We start from the raw sequence: 27,531 nt of genomic DNA, 5'->3' as shown, positions 1-27,531 counted from the left end.
AAATGATCTAGCTTGTATCTCAATATATAACTTACCAAAAGACTTGAATACTGCTTAGTTATGGATCCAAAATATGCAGCAAGCCTGCAATGAATAATTATCCTGCTGAACAAGGAGATTGTCTTAAACTTGTTGGTGTGGACATATATTTACTTTTCTTGGTAAATTTGTTAGCTTTATAGAGAACAGGGAGATGCTTAATACTAAGTTAGATCATTCATCCATCTAGTTCGGTATTGTTGACACTGATCAATGGCAGATTTTCAAGATTTGAGATTGAAATCTTTCCCAACGTTACCTAGAGATGCTGGAATAGATTCTGAGACTTTTTGTATGCAAATTTATTTTCAGCCATTACTGTGGCATTTTCCCAGCAAACATCTTGAGGAAGAGCAGATCTGAAATAATAAAACTCTATCCAAATCAGAGTAATTTAGTCACTTCTAATCAAACTTGAAGTGTCTAAACAAATCAAATTAATTGTTTAAGAGCACACTTCTAGACAACCATCATTCCACAAATGCCCAAAAAGAGTTAATGGAGATAATTCTTTTTTAAATTTCTGTCTACTGGAAAGGCTAACAAAAACATAGAATCACTGCCATACCTCAATAATCTTCTCAACAGAGGAAGGAAGGAAGCTCAGTAGCTTAATATTTGGAACAGAAAAGCAAGCCTGACTTATCTCTGCTCAATTGCTTTTTATTCTTTATTCTTTCCAACCCAACCAAATATTGGAAAGAAATTAGGAAACAGGCTTGTCTGTCAGCAAAGTGACTCTCTGAAAACTGAATAGAACAGAACAAAATTTGATTGGGCAAGAAAACCGATGACACAAAAGTCTAATCTGAACCCCTTTGCAAAGTAGAGGCCATGGAGATATCTGCAGTTTCTTCAGGAGAGCATTATGTGTTTCCACCCTCCCCTCATGTTGCTTCTCTATGTTTTGTGTTAGTGTGGTCTAGAACAGGGGTCCCCAACCCCCAGTCCATGGATCTGTACCGGGCTGCAGCATGCCAGCATCCGGTCCGCACAAACAAGCAAAGCCCCAGGCAGCACACAAAACCACGCACTCTCCGGTCTGTGGAAAAACCTTTCTCCATGGAACCGGTCCCTGGTGCCTGTGCTGGACCGGTTATGTAAAAGGTCGGGGACCTCTGGTCTAGAAAGCACAAGAGAATCTGCATATATTCTATTTGGTTTCCTTAAGGAAAGGCTTAGAATAGAGCAGGCTGCAATATTCTGAGGTGCTGCCCAAATGCCTTTCTCATAAGGTTGCCTTGGGGTCACTTTTTTCTCTGCAAACCTGGCTGGATTCAGCCCATTGTCAAACCTCAGTCTTTCTCTTGTAGGTTTTTTCCACCATAGCAAGTATGGTCCCATTCCGTTCTATTTTTACAGAGTTATTCTAATGATAGGAGATAGACAGATACAGTCCTGAGTCCTTGTACATAATTTCTTTCCAATGTATTCTTGGGCTGGAAAGAATAAAAAGCATAGTTTTGAAGCAGATGCAACTATATAGCAGTTGAAGTGGAAGTAAATTGGGTTGATTTCCACAATATTGCTGACCTCCAAAGGAACACATGTCCAGCCAGTTTAGAAAATCTATTTGGCTGTATTCAAAGATATTTTTGGGTAAACTTGACATGTTTTTGTCTGAAACAGATTTAAAATATACAATTAAGTAAATATGCAAGCAAATAGACAGATTTTTAACTAGGCCATAACCATGCAATTAGAAGGGATGTCACCCTTTCAAATTCATTGTTTCTTTTAAGTCTTTATTTTGCTCTAAAGCAGTGTTCTCCAAATTTGCCAACTTTAAGACTTGTGGACTTCAACTCCTAGAATTTCCCATTCAGCATGGCTGGCTGAGGAATTTGGTGAGTTGAAGTCCACAAGTCTTAAAGTTGCCAAGTTTGGAGAACCCTGCTCTGGAGGTTGATACTGTTAGATAAAATTTTTCCATGGTATTTTCTTTATAAATGTCATCTGCGGAGACTTTTAATTCTTATTTGTATTGCTGTTTTTACTATGCACTTTTTTTGTAGCCAGATTCCTTGGGAACCAGCAGCTGAGTTATGGACAGATGCTGTCTTTTGATTATCGAGTGAACCGACCTGGATTTCGCCCTTCACAGCACGACGTCATCTTGGAAGGAGCTGGCTTAAGAGTCATGACCCAATTCCCATCTAATGGCAGGATGTTGCCTTGTGGAATCAGCAAGACATACACATACAGGTAAATTGCCTGGGACATCTAAGGACTCTCTCAAATATTAAAGACAATAGTACAGTTCCCTCAATGACACCCTATTACTGACTCTGGGTTCACATGGTACACTTACTCTGAGTCAGCCCTTTAACACAAAATGAGGCAAATTTGAATGAACTATCACAGATTTATTATCTCAAATAGTACTTCTGTATCATTCAGTATCACCTTAGTTGTTTTCAATATAAGCAATTTACCCATCAGTGAAAAAATGTCAGATAATCAAAAGCTGTGTTGAAGAAATCAGGTGGTACATCTTCCTATGTGAACGAGCTCTGTAAGGTTTTATTTTACAATAAATTGATTGTTTAGATATGTAGTTTTCCAACTATGTCCTGTAAACCTGACAACTTTATGGAAATATGTTAGGAATTCTGGAACAAAGAAAAGCTGAGCCACTGATCCTGCCTTGTAGCATAGAGGAACTTGTGCTGATATAATCTATGCACTGATTCCACCAAAGTGACACTGAGCCATAGCACAGCACAGCTGACTATCTATTATGGTACTTCAATCTTTCCCACCCCCGGCATCTTCATATTCAGTTCTTGTACTTGGAGTAGAACCCTTACATTGCGTGCCATCAGACGTGCCAGCTGGAAATAATGGATCTGAAGGAAGTTTACTCCAGCCTTATATAAATTTTTGTAGAGGGATCACTTTTATTGTTGCTTTGGATGCAGCTTTGATTCCTTGACAGTAAAGAAGGATAGGTGGCTCTCTAAAATTATTGAAAAATATATTATATTGATTTACTAGGCAGTTGACTTTTGTAACTGTTTCACTCTCTGAAAATCTATGCCATATTTCCAGTTCTTCCTCAGAGTGTTGTTGTTTTCTCATTCTTTATGCTCATTTTCTTGGTACATTCTTTCTTTTATTTCTTACTGTGTTTGTGGAGATATATTTTATATGGAATGATGATTAGGTAGATTTTTCCCCCCATATAACTTTCTTTATCTCTGGCCTGCAGGTTAGATGAACACCCAAGTAGTAACTGGAGCCCTAGGCTTAGTAACCTTGAGTATCATCAGTTAATTGGGAATTTGTCATCAATTCGAATCAGAGCCGCTCATGGAACTGGTGAGTTGGGATTAGCAACTGGGCATAAAAAGGAGTCGTCATATATTATTTTTTTGCTGATTCCTTATTTGAACACTTCTATCCTATTTTATTATCCAGTAGAACACAAAGCAATAAAATCATTTTTAAAAACCGAAAGCAATAAACCATCTTAAAAAACAGATGATTTCAGCCAACTAAAGTCATGGTTTTAGTCATTTTTTACATTCACAGAAAGTTTCTCAGAGTTGCTTTGTGTTTTTAGCACAGAACTTCTGCAGCATAGAAAAGGTTGCAAAAAAATTTTCCTTGGGGATGGGGTCTGCTTCTCTTATTTAACTGAAGAGCCAAAGACCATGTTGCCAAAAAGTTATGAGAAGTGAAGTCCAGCACATCTGGAAACATCAGTTTGGACAAGATCTGTCAGAGGATATTTGGGAAAATTTCATCATTCATATGTATCTAGTTTTCTTTCAACTATTTTTTTAATTTTTTTAAAATAAAGATTAATGCAGAAATAGGAGAGAACAAATGTTGAAAGAAGACATGTAGAAGACATCTGGAAGTAGATCTCTGAAATCCCAAGACATATTCTATTTTCTGTTAGACACAATCCAGATGCCATTGTCTAATTTTGTCACGATTTCTTCTCTGGAATAATCCCTAGAATCACTTTTTGTTCTTTTAGTCCCAGGATACCTCAGTAATGTCATTTTGGTTTCGGCACGGCCAAGCACTGGCTCTCTGGCCCCCTGGGTGGAGCAATGTGCATGTCCAACTGGATACCAGGGGCAATTCTGTGAGAAGTGTGCTTCAGGATACAAGAGAGAGAATTCACGAAACTTTGGGGCCTTCAGGCAATGTGTGCTGTGTCAGTGTAAGGGAGGAGGAACTTGTGATTCAGAAACAGGTAAGCAAATCCACAGTGTAATGTTCTGTCGTGGTGGGTTGTTTTTTTTTTGTCCATTCAATTTTTTTTAAAAGGGCGCGAATGTCAAAATCACTGTGGGATCAGTCTATAATGACCAGGAAATACTTTGTGAAGGAGGACCAGGCAAGCATATATTCCATATTATATGTCCTCAATTTTAGATAAAATAGAGATAGAGTCATACTCATTAATGTGACTAGCGTCCCTGGCTGTAAAGAAATTCTATAAAAAGTTTGAGAGTTTCTGCTTTAAATGTTTAGTAAATTAATATTCAAAAAGACCTGAAGGAAGATTTTTTTGGAATGTATATGGTATTCAGTTTTTACTTGTTTTTGCCCTTGGTTTTTGCCCACTTGGCTTGCCAAAAAACAAACATATGGCAGCAATAATAATAAGAAAGCTGCTATAAAGTTTTTAATCCTGTTGCCATATGAGCAGGGCTGACAGCTAAAATTCTTGTCATTGTCATGACTTGTTTCTGTCATTCTTGCCCCCAACATGATCACTTAGTAGTGTTCTGTACCATTATATCTTATGTAATAATGTTGTTTTAGATTATATAAAAGTGCAATTCCTACACAAAATAAGCTACCTAATATGCAATTCCTTGGATGTCAAAAGAATAATTTTGGATTGAGAAAGCTGTTCCTTTTTTCCATCTCTTCTAAGAATTTCCTGATACTTTATCAATTGTTGAAAAGCAATTATTTTCCGTAGAGTCCTTCATCTGTCTGAGTTTCAACAGGCAACAAGCTCATTCCTAAGTTTTAGATCCCACATTTTTCAGGAATGAAAAACTGTGATTCAATTAATGAATAGATCTTCTGTACCACTTATTGTGGGTATGCCTGATACCTACAATAAGCTACCATTTGTGAAATTAATGGAATTATTCTAGCCACACAAGATGAAAGTTGCTCTTCAAAAGTCTATTTATATTCTTCAGAAAAGGCTGCTTTAGTACTTGTTTGTCTATGCCAGCTTAGATATATCAAGATCTGTTCTATATTTAATGGATTCTTCCTTCAACATTTTTCCTTTTGTTTCATCTGTTTCAAACTTTTCTCCATAAAAAGAAAACAAGACACGGGATTGTGATACAAGGCTTCATCCAACTTCTATCTTTTCTCTTTCCATCTTTGCTCAGGAGAGTGTTATGCTGGAGATGAAACCCTGGACCATATAAGTACTGCTTGCCCAACTGGGTTTTACAGCCTTCCTTGGGACTCAAAGAACTGCCAACCATGCCCATGCCAAAGTGGTTATGGTTGCTCAGTCTTGCCGGGCACACAGGAAGTTGTTTGTAACAGGTGTCCTCCAGGAACTGGTGGTACGATTTATATTCTGTTGTCAAATAATCCTTTTTTCCCCCCAAGCTTTTTTTCTGCAAGGGCGTCTAGCCAAAGGGTGGGAGGAGTCTAGCCAAGGGGTGGGAGGAGTCTAGCCAAGGGGTGGGAGGGCGATGATATATATGTGGCAGGGAAACAAGGCATACAGAGACAGGTTTGGGGATGTCAGTCTCTGTCCATCTGCAGAGAGAAAGCAAAAAAAGCAAAGAGAGGAATATGCCATTCTCTTCAATAGTTAGCCTTCCCAAATAATCCTTGCAGCAACTGAGAATTAAACATTGGACAGGGTTGGGGAGGGGGTCAAGAAACCATTATGTAACCTTCCTCTATTTCCTCTGTCTTCCTTTAAAATGCATTCTCCCTGTGCTGCTTTTTAGAAACCCAGTAGTGGCCAGTGATTTGTATAGGGGAGGGATCTAAGGGGAATCAGATTAATGCCAGAAGTATTGTGTCATTGTGATGCAAGCTCCGTCTCTTTTCTATGCACAGGTTACTGTGGAATCACCATGGTTTCCAAATCTGGTTTTTGGTGAATGACTAGACTTATGACTAGACAAGATTAATGAAATGTTTAGTCTCTGCTTGGGCTGAATCACTTCCGAGTAGAAGTTAAGATTTAGGATTAAATACAGCCTCCGTTTGAATTATTTCTTAGACAATCAAAGTAGTATAATGGGAGAAATCTAAGAAACAGTTTGTTACCCGCAAATTTATTTATCTATGGAAGCAATTATTTTGTATGGAAGAGCATTCCATCTTTTATAGCTCAGCCTGTAGCCTGGAGTGACATACCAGAAACATAGGACAAATTTGAAAGAGGGAACTGTATGCCTTGAAGAGAAACATGAGTTTCTTCCTACCTCAATAAATCGAATTCCAATCTGAGTAGGCAAAGAAAGGTATTAGTTTAATGCTATACTACACCTGTAGTTCGCTATCCTAGCAGTTGAACACGCCGTTCAAGTTCTTGTAGTCAAGTTCTTGTAGACAATTTAAGATTGACCATATAATGCACTGAAAATAATATGAAGTTAAAAGAATCCTCAAGAAAAATAAGAGGGCTTTGCTATGAGGCGTGATTTTAGAAAAAAGTGTATACATGCATTTAAATATTTTACTTCACTATGGTATTTATATTTTATTATTGTGATGAATTGTTTTAGGCTTTGTTCATGTAACACTTTTGGGTTAATCAGGTTAAGGGTTTCTTGAACTTTTTGTGGTATTTGAAGGCAAGTAGAAGAACTGCTCTTGCAAGTGCATATCATAAAAACCAGTGGAGAAGGTTTAGCAGATAAACAGCAGATAGTAAAATTCTAAACATCCCTGCTTTCTCCATTAACTTTGACAGTACAAAGCTTCTTTTTCTGAAATTGTTTTAAAAAATTGAGACTTCAGATTCTTTTTAATATCCTGTGTTCCCTTCCCATCACCTCAATAATTTGTTCTAAGCACTCGTGTACATATTCTTGTAACCCAAAGTGTGACAACTGCAGATCCTGTTTGTATTTTATGCCTGGATTATAAATACCCCTGGATAACACATGTTAATATTAAAGAATTCAGGAATAATTCAAACACAGTGTACAATCTGAACTGCACGTTTGTGAGACAGTTGTGTGCACACAGAATCCCACAGATTAGAGAATGTGGGTGCTTATTTAGCTCTGTGTTCCAGGTAGAGTTTGGGGGGGGGGGAGAGAGTTCCTGTGTGGTTGACTCAGGACTTGCTGTGCTTGCTTTTCACCGTTCTTTTTCTTTCTAGGTTCTCGCTGTGAGTTTTGCACCAATGGTTATTTTGGAAACCCCTTGGGTGGGAGTGGACTAGTACGACCCTGCCAGCCATGTCGGTGTAACACTGTCGACCCAAATGCTTCAGGGACTTGTGACCGCTTGACAGGGGAATGCAAGTGCAAGGATGGATTCTTTGGACAAACTTTATCCACAAACCCAGCAGAGAAATGCCAAGGTACACCATCATCTTGCACAGAGAGAAGGTTGATTTCAAAGTCAGTATAACTAGAGAGCTTTATCTCAATTATACTGAAAGAATGGTGGTAAACCAGAACAAGGGCAATCAAGGGATCATGAAAGGCTAATTATAAATTGTTTCCAACACAAGATGCTTGCCAGATATTATTGGTTATAGCCAATTGTGTAACTTCCACAGGAGAGCTATAAATTAGGTTATTGTCCCTATAGTCAGAAGTGCATGGGTTGGAAAGGCAGTTCTGTTAGTTAGTTAGTTAGTTAGTTAGTTAGTTAGTTAGTTAGTTAGTTAGTTAGTTAGTTGTATGCATAGGTGCACGTGGGAACTATTAATGAGAGATGTAAATATGCACTAACATACCTTGCTGGTTTGGCATACCATCATGTAGTGCTCCATATTGTGTATGTGCTTTATTTCTCTGGATTGGCTTGACCCTGGGAAGTATCTCAAGGCTGGAGAGCATAGGTTAATGTGTGACTTAGGCCCATTCAGTTGACTTCTGGACATTGATAATAAGGGAAAAATAACTCTCATTTGAGATTTTATCAGCTGTATTGATTTACCAAGTTAGAATAGTATAGCTCAGGGATAGGCAACCTTGGTCTTTTATGACTCGTGGACTTCAATTCCCAGAATTCCTGAGCCAGCCATAAAAGAGCCAAGGTTGCCTATCCCTGGTATAGCTCATGTCAACAGGCATTATAGCAGTGTTTCTCAACCTTGACAATTTTAAGGCATGTGGACTTCAACTCGCAGAATTCCACAGCCAGCATTGCTGGCTGTGGAATTCTGGGAGTTGAAATCCACATGCCTTAAAATTGTCAAGGTTGAGAAACACTGCATTATAGAGATCACTCCTTCTGTTGTCCCTTTTTCCTAATTAAAGAAAAAAATCTAATTATTCCACCTGTACAGGTTGGATTCTGCAAATCTGAATGCACCTTACCCCTACCTGCCTTTATCACTAAAAAACAAAACAAAAATAAAACCTTAAAGAGGGTCAAATCTACGACATTTTCTTAAATTTTCTTCCCTGTACTTGTAATGCTTGTCATAACGTTCTGAAATGTTTTAGTCTCCCTAGGATTCCTAGGTGATCTTCCATCCAAGATCTAATTAGCTCATCCCTGCTTAATTTTTTTGAGATAAGCCAAGGCTGGCTTGCTGCTGCCATCTGCTACAGATAAATGGCAAGCCAAAACTGAAGTGAATTATCCGTCTATCATTTATCCTTGGGGGTTTTTTTTATTTTGACTTTCATAATTTGACACTTTATCAAAGATAACGTGCTCTTGTTAGTACAGCTTTTCATAAACTGCTGTCCTCTAGATGAATTGGGTCTGAATCTACCAAAATTCCCAGCTGCTGACTGTACTGAGTACAAATCTCTCCTCAATTGTCTCTACCATGATTGGGATCATGCCTTGGGTATTGTCAGCTAAGGACTATCAGCCAGCAGGGCTCAGAAGGAAAACGTTTTCTGCCATAGCACCCATCCTCTAGAACAGGGGTCCCCACCCCCAGTTCGTGGACCAGTACTGGGCCGCGGCATGCCAGCAACTGGGCTGCACAAACAAGCAAAGCCTCATCCATGGGATGGAGGCAGCATACAAAACCACACCCCCTTGGTTCGTGGAAAAACCTCTCTCCATGGAACCGGTCCCTGGTGCCCAAAAGGTTGGGGTCTCTGATCTAGAGCATCATCATCCCAGGAATTAGATTGGCCCCATCCTGTTGTCTTTTGTAAGGCCTTGAAAACTAGGCTTTAGCTCCAGACTAGGGCCCTGGCCATTGGATACAGCCCATCTCTTGACTGTGTGAATGATTAGCTGGATAACGCCCAGTTGGTATATGTTATATTTTTATTTTTTATATTGCATATTTTATTTATTTTATTGTAAGCTGCCTAGAGCAACACAAAAGTGATATGGATGGTTATGTGGATGGATGGATGGTGATCTGAAGATTGCAATTACAAAATGTTTAGGTTGAAGTAAGCTGCCTTAAAAGAAAGAGAAATTGCTTTTCTAGTTTACGTGTTCTGATCAAACCATCTCTAAATATTCTGCTTTTTCCTACCTTTGGTAGCTTGTAATTGCAATTCAGTAGGTTCTGAGCCCCTACAGTGTCGTAATGATGGCAGCTGCATTTGTAAGCCAGGATTTGAAGGGCCTAGCTGTGAACACACCCGTTGTCCAATCTGCTACCATGAATTGAAGACTCAGGTAGGCTTCTCTTCTTGGTATTTTGGTACCATGTTTATATCAGTTGGTGGTGTGGAAAATATTTTCCCTCCCATGCCACTATGAGCAAAACCAGTATTCCATTCAGGAGGGGGTGAAAAATCCTATTCTTTTTTCTTTAAAAGGCATCCATGTCCAGTTGGCATCATATTGGAAGAGGCGCTTGACCCTGTGTAGGATAATTTTTGCAATGCTCAACTAATAAGGCATCTGCTGTTGGATTTTTAAAAATTAAAATCTTTAAAAATAGTGTTTTTCCAATCCAGATTTTAACCAGATTAATAAATAATAAATAAGTGGCACATAATAAGTCGGTTTTTAGGTTAATTAACTACTTTAGGCCCTGCAGAAATGAGAGACATCCCAGTAATTGCATTTTAATTGTTCTCAGTGTTGAAGAATTGAGTACCAGTGCAATGAATAAGCCACCATAATGAGCAACTGAAATAAAAGTTACACATATGTGAGTTTTGATTCCTTTGAGCCTCAGTTCTATAGTTCCTTAAGGTCTCTGGAGTCGCTAAGCAAGTTCTGAATGTTATTTTCTGGATGATTTTTAGCCATGTTTTAAAATTCATTTTAGCCTGCTAACAGAGATGATATGCTTTGCTTCCAGATAGATCAATACCTCCAGCAGCTGCAGGGACTTGAGATATTTGCTTCTCGAGTCCAGACAAGTGGACAGCCAGCAGATTACATTGAGCTGGAAAGGAAAATGAGGGAAGCAGAGGAACTGCTCCAGAGGATTTTGAGAGACACAGAAATTTTACAAGGTAAACTCATGTCTTCCCAAATCCCTTTGTGGTCTGAAGAGAGAACAGATGTTACAGAAAAAAAGGTCAGAGTTGATTCATCCAAATTATATACTGTATAAAAACTAACAACAATGCATTTAATTTTTCTTTTGAAATATACCAAATTAATATTCAGGCAAAGAAAGATAAATGATCTTCACCAACTAGAGAAAGATCTGCTTTCTTTCTCTGTCAGGCTTCAGCTTCCACGTGGCACAAACTGCCCGTCTTCAATAGAGAACCACATGGAGTTTTATCCTACAGGAAAAAAAGAACCTGGCCATACTGAATCTCTATTAGTCCCCTGAGAAATGGCTCTTTCCACTCCTTTTCTACATTCCTCAACTTAGAGTTTCATAAGTCTTCAAATATGTACTGAACCATTAAAAAAAAGTTTAAGGAAATTCAGTAGTTCTCAAATTCATTGCAGAAAGTACAATCCAGCCAAAGTTAATTCCGTTTCATTCCAGTTTTTTTAAATTGGGAATGTTTTAAAGATGTTTCATACAGTATTTTATTGGAATCAGTGGCTTTTGAGAGTGTTAATCCTGGCTTAGTCATGGCCATAGTAAAGCACAAATAAAAAAAACAATTTATTTAAAAAGCTGATGAAATGTGAGCATGCAGTTTTATTGAGGGAAAAAAAACCACTTTATGGGTCCTAATTTTCCAGCTTCTTCTGAAATTGGTTTATTTTCAAAGCAACGATGACATACAGAAGGAACATTCCAAAAATTGAATTATTGAAATTGAAAACATTGTCAAAAATTGATAAAAGTGTTACTATTACTGTGGCTGGGTGTTTCCAACCATGTATCATCAAGGAACTATTTAAATGAAAGCCAAAGCATATCTTGTATGTAATATGCAATATTTAGCCATGGCTATTATTTTAATACAAATGAATTAATACAAAGTGCTAATTAGTGCAAATCTCAGATGACAAGACATGTTTGGCTGGAACATGGATAAAAAGGAAAGTGTTATACCATTCTTCTTATCTGCTGTGATCCCAATAACAATCCTTATCTGGTTAATTTAAACAAACAACTTGGGAACCACAGTCTGTACACACAGGGTAATCTGAAGTTAGGGGGTAAAATATGTTAAACAGCATTTAAACTGGCCTGTCCACTTTATCTCTGATAATGATGAAGAGTAGGCAGCTATCTCTTCTCCTATCTGTCACCATGAGATATTCTTTCTAAGTGGGATTTTCCAGAAATCATATGAAATCTACTGTATCTGCTTGCTTAGTTGGCTTTGCTCCAGCCATATACATCATTTCTACTTCAATATGATTTATGTTGATTCTTGTTCTCCTCTGTTTCTTGTCCTTTTCTTATGACACATTAGCTACTGGCAGGGCTTTGGGAAACCGATTTTCTAAGGCGAAATCCCAAGAGTTCACTTACCGGAGTCATCTGGATGAGATAAATGAAATAGCCAGTAGGATGAACTCTCTGCGCAATCAGTACCAGAGTCAGGTGCAAGATGTCCAGAGGCTGATTGAGAAAGCCTACTTGGATTTGGATCAGAGTAAAGCAAAGATAGAAGGCGTGGCAAGTATCTTCCCTTGTTCAATTTTTTGGGCCAGTAGGGTACATGAAATTTAGAAAGCATGAGCCTATTGTAAATCATGGATGGATAGCTACAAACACAAACAAGTCTTTAGCATTTTAAGAATATGTTGTCAAAATCCAGTGGCAAAATGGATGCATTTTGATGGCGCTCCCGCCCCCCTCAACACACACTTTAAGGGTAAACATGGGAATGGGAAATCTTTGTGAAGTCCTTGTTCCTATTGTGTCCCAACTTTCCCACCAAAACCCAGCTCTGTCATTTAGAGGGCAATTTCAGCATTTCTATAGGAATTTTAGGGTGGCAACAAGTACAGGTTCTAGGAAGAACCTGCCCAGAATAATTCTGGAGAGTGAAATGGGCAGCATATAAATGTAATAAATAAAATTAAAAACCTTCCCCATTCCCATCCTCATTATACCATAAAACCTTCTTTGCTTTGGATTTTGAGGCTGGAAGCATCAAGGCAGTGGTCTACAGGCACATTGGAGCTCATGGGCACCACCCTGGAGAAACATATTTGTGGAAAAATGCAAGAGATCTTTATAGAATCTGCAGTTTTGAGAAATGTTTTAATCCTTGTGGAATCCAATTTTTGTTTCACTTGGAAAAACATTGCCAAGTATAGGTCTTCTATTCCATGTTTGTGTTCAAGAAATATGGGTCATGATGGAATCACAACTTAATATTACTTTTTTCCTTCCTCAGATTGTGCCATCTCCAGATGCCACCGGAAGTGGTTCGAACAGGTTCTTAATCTTAGCCAACGAAGCCATGAAATTAGCAAACAGGTGAATCAATTGTTTTCTGCCCCAGACTGACAAACATTGTTTCTGTTAATTGACTCATTTTAAAAACATCAACCAAACAACTTTTTAAGAAGTTGTCCACTGTAAAATCTTGAAGCTCTAAGTTAGATCAAGAAGTTTTAAACATGTCCAACAACGATGGCAAATTGCTTCATGTTTTTGCCAATATGGTTCTCCCATATTTGGGGGTGGGTGGGTAAGAGAGAAGGATGGTAGATACCCATGGATAAACTTCACTGTCTCACCAGCTTATTTCTTATTCTTTCTCAGTCATCTGCAGCTGGCAGATACCATTGAGGAAGCAACTAGGGCAGCAGAAGATGCCTCCCAAGAAGCACTGGCATTGCTGCAGGCCTTTGCAAGTGGAGAAGGTATTGGGACAACCTCTGTGCAAGGGCTCCAGAAAAAGTGAGTTGGTGGGCTTTGTGCGGTGTTACTGTAAGAGACTGCTGAGCCTGAGGGAGGGGTCAAATGTGTCATCAGTCTCGAGTTCCTTCATGCCCACAAGAGATCTAACTCCAGCCCACTTTGAATTCCATTAACTCTTATCCACTGTCAATTTGCTTTGACCATTTAGTAGTTCAGATTCTTGTACAGAGCTTAAGCTTGCAATAAATCCTTATGTTCATTTGAACTGCTTGGGTTTCCTGATTTCCACACTTAACATCATTTACTTCTTCTCCAGATCGCATCATATCATATCAAAATCTTAATGTGATTGTTAAAAGCAAACCATATATTTATGGGAGCTATGTGTAGATTAGCAATGTTGTTATTGCAAAGTAAGACAAGTCATCCCCACTGAGGGTTCCTCCCACATGAGGCCAAGATTAGTCCAATATCAGGAACTGGCACTGCCATCTCTTATAGTTCCTGAGCCCAGTTTACGCTACTCTGATTTTGCATTCTCCAAATTACATATGAGTTAAGTCAAAATGGGATAAGTCAAGATAAAGCATTAAGGGGTGGGGAAGAGAGACTCCCCCCTTTTTAGGCTCAAAGGTTTTATTCTGATCTGCAGATATGATGAGCTGAAGCTGCTGACAAAGGAACTGGAGGCTGATGCTAGCCAAGCTGCATCTAACGCTGAAAGGGTCTATCAAGATAGCCAGCAGCAGTTTGGCTCCCTGACTCGTTTAACAAAGATTGACACAAAGCTTTTTCAGGTAAGGCTTGTGTTTGTGATCAATTGTAGTTCTTCCAAGAGATTTCCAGAAATGTCTTTGTTTTACTTCATGCATTCATTTCTTCAACAAGGGATATTCTGGCAGGGGGAGAGAGAAACTCTGGCTGTATCCACAAGGATGCTTTGCTGTGTTCTTCTGACAGGACCACCCCCCTCTGCTGCCCACAATGTGACTTTACCACCCACCCAGAAATGGGTCAGTGTGGTGCTGCTGTCTATGCAACTTAATGCATGACATCCCAAGGGCCAGGATTAGTTGTCTCCTTGGTTATAATATCTATGCTCTCTGCAGTCAGTGGAACGACTTGTTTCCAGAAGCTGTGGGTGCTCCAACACTGGAGGTTTTTAAGAAGAGACTGGACAGCCATTTGACTGAAATGATATAGGGTTTCCTGCCTGAGCAGGGGGTTGGACTAGAAGATCTCCAAGGTCTCTTCTAACTCTGTTATTCTGTTATCCTGTAATGGTATGTGGGAATGATCATGGGAGATGGGACAAAGAGATACAATCAAGAGAATAGTCAGACAGAAAAGGCAACTTAGCCCTCAGTAGGCATGTGGACGGGGCCAGTGGCTCAGAAGAGATCCCTGCCTAGTTTCTTGGGCTGTAAAGGGGACCGAGGAAGAAATGTATTTTCAGATTTGCAAGATTCTGTCAATGTAACCTTACAGTAAAGTAGAATTAGTTCATCTACCGTTTATTCCTGTTTGGTCTATCTTTCACGGATGACAGTGCCCAACATTGCCTATCTGCCCAAAACTGTCAACTATGTTCACCCCTCTTTCAGTTAGCACTTGGGTTACTCTATTTTTTTTTCCTATTTCTTTCCATTTGAATGTTTTGACTATATGAACTTTTAACCATTCACTGGCAGCAAAGAGTTAGGGGGATTTTTTTGTATCCTTTGGCTATCATCTAGTGCAGGGGTAGTCAACCTTGGCTCTTTTATGACTCGTGGACTTCAACTCCCAGAATTCCTGAGCCAGCACAGCTGGCTCAGGAATTCTGGGAGTTGAAGTCCACGAGTCATAAAAGAGCCAAGGTTGATTACCCCGATCTAGTGGTCAACCAGATTTGTGCAATTGAGATACAATGATTGGATAAGTGTTGCTGAAGAGCTGGAGTTTTAAAAAGGGGTTTTACTGCCAAGGTCAGTGTGGGAACATTGAAGTATCCTAAGAACATGATATGTGAGAAGAACTGAGAAACCAGGACTTCCCTGGGAGCAGAGGATGTTGGGAAGAGAATTACCAACCTTGCAGGTTTCAGAAGTACAAAAGCCAAACTAGTAATTACCCTTTGAATACATGGGTTTAAGTCCAATCAATTTCAGAATTTGCCCTCTTGTGGTTCACTGTGTTTCCTCATTTTATCCTCTGGTGTTTTAGGAGGAGGCTGGACAGCTCCAGCAGAAAATGGACTCTTTATCAGGCTTCATAGAGACTTACCTGGTAGAGTACAAGCAGCTGAAAAACAACTTAGGGCAGTGGGAGGAAGAGATCAAACTGTTATTGGAAAAAGGACAAAATGACAGACAGGTAAGCAATCAACATAAATATAAATTGTAAGTTTTGGGGTCCATAAATATTTACTCTTCAGCAGAGAACTTTCAACCAAAATCTTAATCATGGGTTTTTATGACATTATGGCATGTTTATGGTTTGGTCTTTGTTTCTATGTGAATGGTAAAAATATTGACTAAGTTTATGAATCCCCACTAGAAAGCACAGAGACATCCCTTGAAGTATACTAAAAGTCTGAACCTGGTCTGTAAATAACTGTTGACCTTCTGAGTCCCTAGTAGGGAAGCCCTTTATTACTGTACACAGCACAGACGTAGAGCTGAATTTTTACGCTGTGCATTTTCACACTCGTGTCTTGCTTTCTGCTTACAGTCATTAGTTCAATTGTTGTCTCGTGTCAACCTTGCCAAGCAACAAGCCCAGCAGGCAGTGAGTGCTGGTGATTCTGCTTTCAATGATGTTGAGAATATCTTGAAGAAGCTGAGGGGTGAGTTGCACATGGGTCTAAACAAGCTGCAAGTTTCTGATGGGGCTTGGGAGTACAGGTAACCCCTTAGTGAACGTTCGAAGTTATGCGATAAGCACCCCCTAGTTGCAGGGGTAGGCAACCTCGGCTCTTTTATGACTCATAGACTTCAACTCCCAGAATTCCTGAGTCAGCATAGCTGACTCAGGAATTCTGGGAATTGAAGTCCATGAGTCATAAAAGAGCCGAGGTTGCCTACCGCTGCCCTAGTGTTTACAAACAAGTCCCGAAATTACAAATGTTGCAGCACCACAGCAGTCGTTCACCCTTATGAATGACCGCAGAGGCACTGCAACATTCGCCCTGCCTATCCCCCCCCCCCCCCGGGCTGGTGTCCATAGGCACTAGGCCTGTGGATACTCATCTTGCGAAGATCTAGAGAGCCTTCATTTCTTGGTCTAGTTCGCTGCTTCAGGGCTTCGGTGCATTCGCAGAGAATTGAGGCCTAAAGTACCGCAAGATCACATGAGATCAGTAGCACGAGATCTCACACTACTTATTTTGTGTGATCTCATGGTACTTTAGGCCTCTGTTCTCTGCAAATTAAGGCCTGCACGAGATTTGAAGAACTGAAGAAGTTTCTTGGATGAGAAGTGAGACATCTTCAATGAATAACAAAGAAAGTCCAATTGCCTTTTGAAAAAGTACCTTTGGGAAAACCATGACCTGGATGACTGAGAATCTCCATAGACATTGAGCCATAAAGATGTAATAAGAAATCAAGGGTCATGTAGGGCGAAGACATTCCAGCTTGGTTTTTAAAATCAAGGTTTTATATTTTTTGTCCTATGACAATATAGCTTGAATATATTCAACTTTCCTTTACAACACATAAATATTACTTTGCATTTCTTATAGCACTGTGTATCAATGAATATGCTGACGTATTTCCTGAATTTCCTGATTCTTACAAGAGTAATTCTGAACATCTCAGTTTTCTCCATTTTTGCTTTGTTTTCAAAAGGTTGGGCAGGATTAGTATCCTTCCTATACATTAAGACTTTCAAAAGAGGCTGAAAATGGGAACAGTTTGGAGGTTAGACTAATGAGGGCACAATCAAGGCTTTTTCAGTGATGTTTGTTTAACATTTGGAAATTCTCTCTCCAAGAAAACATGCTCATCTTTTGCCCTCATCTTTTAGTAACCAGTAAAAACATTTTTATCTCAGCAGGCATTTGAGGCAAAGCTTGTAGTTGACAATTCCAGATCTAGGGAAGATTTTGTCTCGTGAATGAAGGCGAATATACATGTCCCAGGATAATGTTGCAGGATCTAATCTGGGTTGATCACCGGGACCAGAGATTTTATCTTTCCAGCTTTTGGACTTAGGCTGGAAACCATCATCAGGGAATTTCTCTCTCTCATGCGTTCCCTGAGGATGGGCTCCAGCACGAATCCAAAAGCTTGGAAGACTAAACCGCTCATCCTGGTGATTGACCCAGATTGGATCCTGCAAGATTTTGTCTGCTTCCTAATCAAATGTTCAGAATTGGATTTTGTGGATTAAATTGTAGAGTTGATTGTTTATGCTCGCCTTTGGCAAGTTGTCCTGAGAATTCACTGCAGGGCACAAATTAAATTAATGAATATCCAGAATTAGAGGGTGGGAAACTTTAGCCCTGCACTCAATATTCAGATTCTAAAGTTGCAGCATCACATCTGGCTCCAGGCCTCTGCATGAAGTCCGCCTTATTCTCTATCTTGTACCATTTTCCTCCTTAATCTACTCAAACTTTTAATGTCAAAGTATTAGAAAAATGATAATTCAACAGAACTGAGGTACAAATAACTTACTCTTTAAAAAAAATTACTTTTTAAAATTTATCTTTCTTTTCTCTACCTTCGGTTTATAGATTTAAATATTCAAGTAGGTGACAAGCAAAAAGAAGCCTTGGATGCTATGCAAAGATTACCAATCATCATCAATAAAGTTGTGAGCACCCGTGAAAAACTGAGGCGTGTAGAAGCAGCCCTGGGCAAAGCTGTTAATGAAGCAGAGGCAGCCAGGAGAATGTCTGGTGAAGCAAGGGAGATTGCTGGGAACATTGATCAGGTACAGAGGAGCGGAAAAGAGTGGTTGTGGTTAGCACAATCTGGATATGGAAGAACTAGTGAGCTTGAGGATGGATGGCAATTTGATTTTCTTTTATTTGAATTTGTATCCTTAAAGGTTTAGATTGAATAGCATGCCATCCTTCAAAACTTCAATGAATACAGGAAGACATTGTTTTTTACTTGGCATTTGGATACAACTTCAGATTATTCAGAATCTGTCATGGATACTTTCATGTATTCATTCTTACAAGAAAATTATTAGATAGGTCAGAATAATTGAGAGCCAATTTGGTCTAGAGGTTAAGGCACCAGGCTAGAGACTGGAGTTCAAGTCCTGCCTTAGCCATGAAAGCCAGCTGGGTGACTTTGGGCCAGTTACTCTCTCTTGGCCCAACCACCTCAGAGGTTTATTGTGGGGAAAATAGGAGAAAAATGTGTTGGATATGTTCACCATCTTCAGTTATTTGTAAAAAAATAATAAAAGCAGGATACAAATAAATATATAAATAATCATCTCATATTGCGGATGGGCAATTGAAACTGGGAACTATTGGATTGTCTGAGACCACTGCACATATTCTGGCAAAATGGGATTTACAATCAAAGACTTCCCATCTCTCACTTGAGTTGCTTACCATTATTGCTATAGCAGCTTTCATCTTATCTATAGATTGAAGTATTTGGCAGGAACTGGAGTGATCAACTGATCCTTTGTGGTTATGTACATCTGATATTGCTCAAAGGTGAATATTGATTTGGGTCTGAATCCATAATTAAGGGTACCATTAATTTTCAGCATTGGGGAAAATAAAAAAATACTGAAAGTAGGGAGGCTCCTGTTCTAGTTTGCAAAAATTCAATGAGTGATATTAGCTCCATCACTTTCTCTCAGTCTAATCTATCTCTCAGGGCATTAGTAGGGAAACATGTGGAAGGAGCACTACGTATGGAGCCTTGAACTTCTCCATAAACATGGGGTGGTAAACCTGAAAAACAAAAGAGGTATTTGATAGAACCATTGGTGTTGGGATTTTTTTGGGGGGGGGTTAGTGTCTCAGGTTTGTGGGATTGCTTGAAAATTGTTACAATCACTTATTAATTCTGCACTTCAAGCCACCAAATTTGTTTCTTCAACTAGCCATCCGAATATCCTCTGTTAATTTTCTTATATTTATTTCTTGTATTTGCATTTCCAGGAGATCGGAAGGCTGGCCTTGGAAGCAAATCGGACAGCAGATGGTGTGCTTGTCTTGGAGAGTGGGATCATGTCTCTGAAGCATGAGGTCAAACTTGTGGGGGAAGAACTGCAAGAAAAGGCAAAGAAGATTGACATGGATGCCTCCATGGCTCAAGGGGTAAGTTTCCGACTTTGCCTTTTTATAATGGGAGCTTTGAGAAATTTCTGTTTCCATTGGAAAGCCTACTGAGCAGGTTAAGATAATCTAGTATTGATATTTCTCTAGATAACTGAGGCATCCCAGACAGCCAGAACCAAGGCTGTCAGTACTGCGAATGCTGTCCAAGACATACTCAGATTCCTAGAAGATGTTTCTCGCACGATAGGTAAGAAGCAAAGTGGTTTCCGTTTATGGCTAAAACATAATTTGGGTTCATTAGTGAATGATTCAAGGAAAGTCAATTAATCAGGTTAAGTCAATTATAACAGACAACAACAAACATGTGCTGATCATTGAACACGAGGGCAGAAGGGCAAATAATTTTTATCATCATTTGAATTCTTATGTTAGTCTGTAAAAGTATGAAAGGGATATTCAATGTGTACTTTTCACTTATTTGGGCTATTTCACAAAGACAACCCTACTGAGGTATCAACGATAGAGAATATATGATAATATTATGTAAGCATTTAATAAAAAGCAGTTCACTTAATATTTTTGATCTTCACTTAAAAGCCTCACTTAAAATTTAAAAGCCAGTTTAGCAAATTTATTGCTCAGATAAACTTTACAGATGATAACCAGCAGCTTGAATTGTACCCAAAACCTACTGGGAGCCAATGCACCTTCATGAGGGTTGAGAGGTATAGTTGAGCATCATTAGCATACTGTGCCTTCACATGACCTCATCCAATGAGTTCATGTAAATGTCAAACAGGAGTGGGGTGAATGCCAAGCCCTGAGGACCTCCACCCTCCATCAGCACCAAAACTGATCCCAGAGGAAGGGAATGAAACCAGCACAAGATAACAACATCCTAATCAACCCATATCCAACCAGGCCCCCATAAATACTACGCATAGAATAGCCCAAAGCACATATTCTGGTAGGGAGAAGTTCCCTGAGGACGAGTTCCAGCATGAATCCAAAAGCTTAGAAGACAAAACCTCTGGTCCTGGTGACTGACCCAGATTGAATCCTGCAACAAAATAATGTCCCCAACTTTTAAATATAGTGTTGGTCAAAAACGATACCATAATCCAGTGATGGCGAACCTTTTAGAGACCGAGTGCCCAAACTGCAACCAAAAACCCACTTATGCATCGTCAGGTGCCGGGTGGGTGTAGCCCATTGGGTGGGTGTGGCCCATTGGGTGGGCGTGGCTGCTATGGTAACAGCAGACTGGGTGGGACTAAAAAGTTCAATCAATTCCAACTTTGGAAGATCTTTTTTTTTCCTGCAAGAAGTTGAAATTGACTGATTGATTGAACCTTTTTTTTTTGTACATGGCGGCGGAGGCCTAAAGCGAAAAGGTTTTATAAAACCCAGCTGAAGGCCTAGGACTGGGGCGATGGCGCGCGTGCCCACAGAGAGGGCTCTGAGTGCCGCTGTCGTGATTACGTTCCAGCCTGTGTTCCCAACAGCTGAGTCCGGGGAATCTGAGGAGGAGGTGGAGGAGGCATTTGGAGGGCCATCAGGGTCAGAGGGAGGCTCTGATGAATTACAAGACTCACGGTCTGATGAAGAGCCTGCCCCCTCCAGTCGTGTTACGGATGAAGCTCAGTTGTGTGGGGAGAGTGAGTCGGATTTGGAGGATTCACAGCTGATGGACATGATTGATGCTCATAGCCGCAGGCAATTAGCTAGAGCAGATCAGCAGCAGTCAATATGACAACTCCAGGGGAGGAGGAGAAGGCAGTGAGAAGCCACGCCTTGGGACTGCTTTATAAAAAGGGAAGGTGTGGGCGGTGCTGGTTGCTGAAGGCAACCGTTTGTAAAGAACTTCCAAGGATCATGGTCTGTTTTGTTTATCAGTGAATTTCTTGTTTAAACTTCTGCTCTGTTTGCTTTTGTAACCAATTATCTGTTAGGAAAGTATTCTGTGTTTTTTGTTTTGGAGAAAAACTTATCAGGACTGTTTTGGAAATAAAAAGAGGTTGGTTTTCCCAGCCTACTGTTTAAGAGGGGTTTGTTCTTGTGACCTAACAAGGACGGACATAGGCTGGGACAGAACAGCCGCCTCTGGCACCTGTGTCATAGGTTCGCCACCACTGCCATAATCAATAGTATTGAAAACTACTGAGAGATTAAGGAGAACAAGGATGGATAAACTACTTCCATCTCATTCATAAATCATACATAAATCTGATCAATGCTGTCTTAGTCCCATAACCAGTCTTAAATCATATTGAAAAGGGTCTAGATTATCTGTTTCCTCTAGCTCTCCATCTTCCTGTCTGAAGCTCCAACATGATCATCTTCTTAACAACCTTCCTTAAAAAGGGAACATAAATTGTCCAAACTGGTCAGGTCTAGCAATGGATTCTTGAGCAGGGGGTAGAACACTCCCTCTTTAAGTATTGGCAAGACCATCCCCTTTCTCAAGGATACATTTATCATAAACATTGTCATTTCCCAGAGGAATCTGAGAAAAAGGTGGGCATTGGTTAACAAGTTCAGAAAGTAGTATTATAAAGATTTGATTCTTGGATTATGAGGTAGCTACCTATGTAGCAGTTTGGAACTATGGATTTAGCACAACATATTCTTCTGTTACTCTTTTGCTAGGACAACCAGAGGATGTGGATGAGCAAAGTGTGAACAGGCTTGAAACTGATCTTGGCAATGCAAGAACAAGAAACAACCAGTTGAAACAAATGATGCTGCAGCTGGAGGAAACAGCCAGCCGGCAGAAGCTTCGAGTCCAGATGCTGGACAGTAGCATTACTGAGATCCTTGTAAATATCAAGAACTTGGAGGTGATCCAGGATACTCTTCCTCCAAAATGTTACAATGTACAAGCCATTGAGAGACCTTGAAGACCTTGTTGGGAAAGCAGACGTCCATCAACCCCATTTACCAAGCCATAAACAAACATCAGGGTTAGAGAAATGATTTTGGGGTGAAATGAAGAGATGCCTGCCTTACAAAAATGGCTGCTTGTGACTCTACTGACCAGGTCCCTTGGGAGGCTTGTTCATCAGGTTGGGATGGCAATTCCCTTACTCTGCCTTCTGAGGCAACCGCTACCTTTCAGCAGCAGCACAATTTGAAAGGAATATAATTCAAGACACCACCCCCCACTGAAAAACAAGGGGGAAACAGTCTGATCATATGACAGAGAAGCCAACTGTAAAGAACACAGTGTGGAAGAGGCTGGATAAATAGGATATGTATCTTCCAATATATAAAACCTTATGTATTTTTTCTGGCTTCACCTGGAGGTGCTATCTCAGACGGTAATCTACCATTGACTCTCAGCTTTATTTAGCCATTGGTCTTCCTTTCTTCATTTGTGACTTGGTAGAAGAAAATGGATGTTGCTGCACCCTGCTAAATTTATTCTGTTCTATTATCAATTTCTTAGTCAGTAATTAACTTTTCCACTAAGCATTCTAGAAATACCTTTTCTTTCCAAAAACATTTCCCCTCCCACTCCCATTTCTGATGGTTGTTAAGATAATCCTACAGGAAATGGAACATGTATCTATCCATAGACCTAAACTAGTTTTACAATAATTACCTCAGGCTAGGGATTCTGCTAACTCTCATTCTGTGATAGGAAGGACATTTTAGTAGAGTGTTCAGTAAACTGGTGGAAAGATAATTCCCAAGCAGAGAAGTATGGGCCCTTATACACAGGTTACATAAACTTGTATAAATAGACCTGCCTTTGATAATTCCTTCATTTCCCTTCATTTACTCTATCTCCACTTACTAAATGACAAACGAGGAAGGGAAGAATTTAATAAAGGTAATGGTCTAAGAGGTGGATTTTGGGGGGGTAGTACCTATATCACCTCAGGCTGAGGGTGGCATTCAGATCCCAAGATTTATTACACACTATGGTTTTATTCTTTCTTGTTGAGATTCAGAATCAATTTCTTAAATACAAAGTAGGATCTACTGAGTTAAATTAAGAAAAAAGATAGGTTAACACTTTGGACATGAACAAATCTTAATAAATGGTTTGCTGAATTAGGATTAATATGAACTGGATTAAACTTACATTTGTGCTTGTCCATATTAATAAAGCCCAGCAGTTAGGGTGTATCCCAGCAGGAGGTTTCTTCAAAAATATTTTAGTGATCCATCTACTCTCTCAGACAACATTAGTTAGAACAAATGATTCAATAAAACCCAATGGGAAGAAACCTTACAGATTTTAATCTTTTTACTGGTAACCTCATCCAGTTATTTTAGCCAGTCTCTGGACAGTCCTTTGCAAACAATTGTATCTGGGTCCATACTGCAAAGTATGTGCTGTATTATTCAGCTACACCAATCAAATCCATCCCCCACCCTTAATTATTTGGTATCAGTCATAGTCGCTCACTCTAGGAGTACAGTACTACAACAAATTTGTTGTTACAGGAAAAAATGAAATTGAAAGATCATGCTCCTGGATTAAAAGCAGGATATCTATTTGCTCAATAAAAATATAAATTATGCCATTATACAAAGGTTTAATTTGAGAGATTTTGGGAAAAAACAATATGTTTATGATGTATTGCTTTCTAACATTTCTACACAAAATGCTGACAGTGTGTTCAGCCTAGCATATTTGCACAGCTGAATACTGTATCTAGTTTGTTTCAATCTTTTCTAAAGAGAGAAGAAACCTTTTGTCATATTGCAAACAGAAAACATGCCCCAAATTTCCTAATATCAAAGCAACACTAAAATCCAACAAAATGTAATTAGCATAATTTTATTTCTTATATCCTTTTAAACAGTTTTCCAATTTCAACATTGTCTTTGTGATCGTGACCATTGTAGCAATAATGATCGAACTCCAGCATATTACATCAGTGTAAAACTGACATTTTCAAATCTTTTTTTCCTTTTAACATTTTTTTAAACAAAGCAAAGTTTAGTTTTAAAAGGGCAGGTTAGGTAACGACAAAGAATTTTCTTCCTTCCCTGTGTAGCTAAAATCCATATTTTGTGTCAAGGCAAATCAGTCTGATAGTCAAACTCCAACTTTTACCAAAGCAGTCCCACTTGCATGCTCCAAATCAGTGTTTCTCAACCTTGATAACTTTAAGAGGTATGGACTTCAGCGCCTGGAAGTCTGGCTACTGGCTGGGGAATTCTGGGAGTTGTAGTCCACACCTCTAAAGCTGCTAAGGTTGGAAAGCATTGCTCCAAATGGATGCTACACCTGCTCCCCTCTCCCCCACAATCATAAGCATAACTGAGAAGATGAAGGCAAAGAGTACTGCAGTAAGACTTTATATACATAATCTGTATCACAATGCTACATTTCTAAGACATGCTGTCCCAAACTGGATGAAAATTGGAAAGTGGCCCCAACAATCCATCTTTTTTTGTTCAGAGAAACAGAGAGATCGTCCTGTTATTTCCTTGTCATGTCCTACTTGTTTGTGTCCAACCAAAATGGTCCTTTACACCTTTTTGGGAAGGCTAGGCTTACAGTCTCACACACACACACACACACATACAACCACACACAGAAAGAGAATCACACATGCTCGCACACAGAGTTGACTATGTGGTTGGTGGGCAGCTTGGCATTAAGACCAATAGTGGATTGCAGCAGGAAGTGACTGCAACGGAGGCAAGTGAATGAGAAAATGCTTTAGCAGTTGTAGCTGACATGTATCACAGGACAGCGGGAGGGCGACATATCTAGTAATGTAGGCTATCTAAGCATTCTCCGAGTAGAAAAATTCTTATCAGCGTCACCGTCTCTTGTATATCTGCCTATGGTAGCAGTGAGTGCCCAGGGAACTCAGTGCTTTGGATGCTACAGTAAATGACGAGGATGAGCCTCATCAAGACATCTCTGTCCTCAGCTATTCCGTCTGGTTTCTAAGTGCTTGTTTGAATGGCAGCTGGTTCTTACGCAACACTTCACATCTGAGATTGTGCACCCAAGGAATTCAGCAGGATATTGTCATACCTTGTTTGCTCACATTTCACAGGGAAACCCACATGACATTTACCAACCATCTGTATTTTTCTCCCAGGGCTACTTCTGCCGCCTTCTTACTTTATAAAAGACAACCTTTGTGAGAATAAAAGAATAGCATAATATCCACAGGTGTAAATTCTGATCGTGCTAACCCATCTTTTTTAGGGTACGGTTTAGATGCAGGCACTGACATTAATTCTCGCAATGGGCGTTAATTTAGAAACCCATTTTCCCCCCATCAATCTTTTAATTAGTACTAAAGTGCATCCCTGGCTATAGTTTTTTTAAAAAAAGAGATAAATGACATAAATAGAAGAGTATTAAAACACGGTAACACTTCAACTTTGTTTTTTTTTAAAAATCCCCATCTTTCTGGCTGACTTTTTTTTTTTAACCAGTTCTGTCCTTCCTAATTAAATACTTCTAACTTTGCAGTCTAAAACAGGCAAACTCATTTCAATGAATAAGCACACAGCACAAAATAAACAGGTTATTATTATTTTTTTCATAAAAAGGGTCACTAAGGTTCCCCCCCCCCCAGCTGAACTGATCCTCCTGGTCTATGTGCTACACTGCCAGTAGTGTGGAAAGCTCAAGCTGTTTTCCTGATTGTGAAGCTGCCATTTGCCACCACTGATATTCTCCAATGATCCTAGCCCCTCTCAGTATTCATAACATCCACACGATACTAAACAGTCATATTGGTGGACCATTTAATCTACTCCAGCTATTACGCAGCTTTTTTGTAATTGTTGTTGTGTTTGGGAGAGGGTTTGTTTTCCGCATGGAGGATAAAGTGTCTATTTTACAGCATAAACTTCAGCAGCAGCTTCTTTCCATCAAGGGAAAGAAAATCCATGGAAAACAAGCTGCCAGACTGTAGGACCATGTACAGTTGTTGCCTACAAGAAATATACATGTACTTCCTTGACAATAATGAACTGAAACAGCCTACAATTATAAAATCAGCCACAGTACACCATGAAAAGTAGTTAAACTCCAGATGGGTTTCTGAAAAACATGAAAATCCAGGGACAGACGATTGAGGGCCACATCACTATCATTCAAGAGACCTGTGTTCTGTGGTTCTTTCCCCACTTTTAAGAAATGCTCCTTTTAAAAAAGATGTGAGAGTACAATCACAACCAAAATAAAACCATGTCATCCTCTCCTTCTGAAACAGATACCTATTTACAATGGAGTGGAAGGGAGGGAGAGATGCTAAATAGGAAGCAAACTTGCTTTCTGAGCTTTTTACACCTTTTCTCCAATAACCTTTACAAAAAGATTCTCATTGCAGAAAAGCATTATGGATGGGCAGTTCTATTTTTCTGCTTTCTCTTGTGTTCACTGCTCAATTCTTCTATCAATGTCCTAAAATATCTGGTGGGCGTTTAGTTTTTAATAAGCTTGCCACCTCATTGTCACCGTAAAGATGGCAATTATATTAAAAAAAAGCCAATTTAGGGGTGGGGGTGGGGTTGAGAAAGCAAATGAGAAGCAGTAAAAATAAAAAGCCCCACTGAGATTTATTTAGCCAACAGGGGAAGAGAGGAAGGGATAATGTTGTTTCCCTTGTTGCATGCTGGGAAGAGCAATCCTAATCTTCCCCCTTTTAAGTAATAGTGCCTGATATTCTTTACTTTTTTCCCTCCTAACTACAAGGGGAGAACGGTTGATGGCGTATGTACTTGGCTGTTAGCTGTAGGCAGCAATTCCTAGGGCTGGGGAAAAAACAAACCAGAGTGGAATAGGCAGATGCACGCAAGAGGCATTGAAAAAGAAAGAAGAGTGAGAAAGAGAACAGTGATGAACAATCATAGGAAGGTGGCGCCACATGGCAGCTTTGCCACAATGCCAGCAAGAGCT

General features: G+C 39.6%; 1 protein-coding gene across 1 annotated transcript in view; it reads left to right on the top strand.

Moving 5' to 3' along the window:
• Nucleotides 1-22,935, top strand: part of LAMC2 (laminin subunit gamma 2) — a 47,572-nt gene extending 24,637 nt beyond the window's left edge. The window contains exons 7-23 of the mRNA XM_015813125.1: nt 2,055-2,244; nt 3,251-3,360; nt 4,028-4,249; nt 5,418-5,600; nt 7,385-7,588; nt 9,698-9,834; nt 10,469-10,625; nt 12,003-12,208; nt 12,936-13,018; nt 13,307-13,444; nt 14,058-14,202; nt 15,611-15,760; nt 16,118-16,232; nt 18,126-18,325; nt 19,524-19,682; nt 19,791-19,890; nt 22,293-22,935. Of these exons, the coding sequence (XP_015668611.1) occupies nt 2,055-2,244; nt 3,251-3,360; nt 4,028-4,249; nt 5,418-5,600; nt 7,385-7,588; nt 9,698-9,834; nt 10,469-10,625; nt 12,003-12,208; nt 12,936-13,018; nt 13,307-13,444; nt 14,058-14,202; nt 15,611-15,760; nt 16,118-16,232; nt 18,126-18,325; nt 19,524-19,682; nt 19,791-19,890; nt 22,293-22,543 (2,750 nt within the window). The 3' untranslated portion in view covers nt 22,544-22,935. The remainder of the gene's footprint in view (nt 1-2,054; nt 2,245-3,250; nt 3,361-4,027; nt 4,250-5,417; nt 5,601-7,384; nt 7,589-9,697; nt 9,835-10,468; nt 10,626-12,002; nt 12,209-12,935; nt 13,019-13,306; nt 13,445-14,057; nt 14,203-15,610; nt 15,761-16,117; nt 16,233-18,125; nt 18,326-19,523; nt 19,683-19,790; nt 19,891-22,292) is intronic.
• Nucleotides 22,936-27,531: the final 4,596 nt, after the last annotated feature.

Source organism: Protobothrops mucrosquamatus, unplaced genomic scaffold, assembly GCF_001527695.2.
Source record: "Protobothrops mucrosquamatus isolate PMUCROS unplaced genomic scaffold, P.Mucros_1.0 scaffold140, whole genome shotgun sequence".
Taxonomy (NCBI): domain Eukaryota; kingdom Metazoa; phylum Chordata; class Lepidosauria; order Squamata; family Viperidae; genus Protobothrops; species Protobothrops mucrosquamatus.
This window is presented reverse-complemented; position numbering and strand designations above follow the sequence as displayed.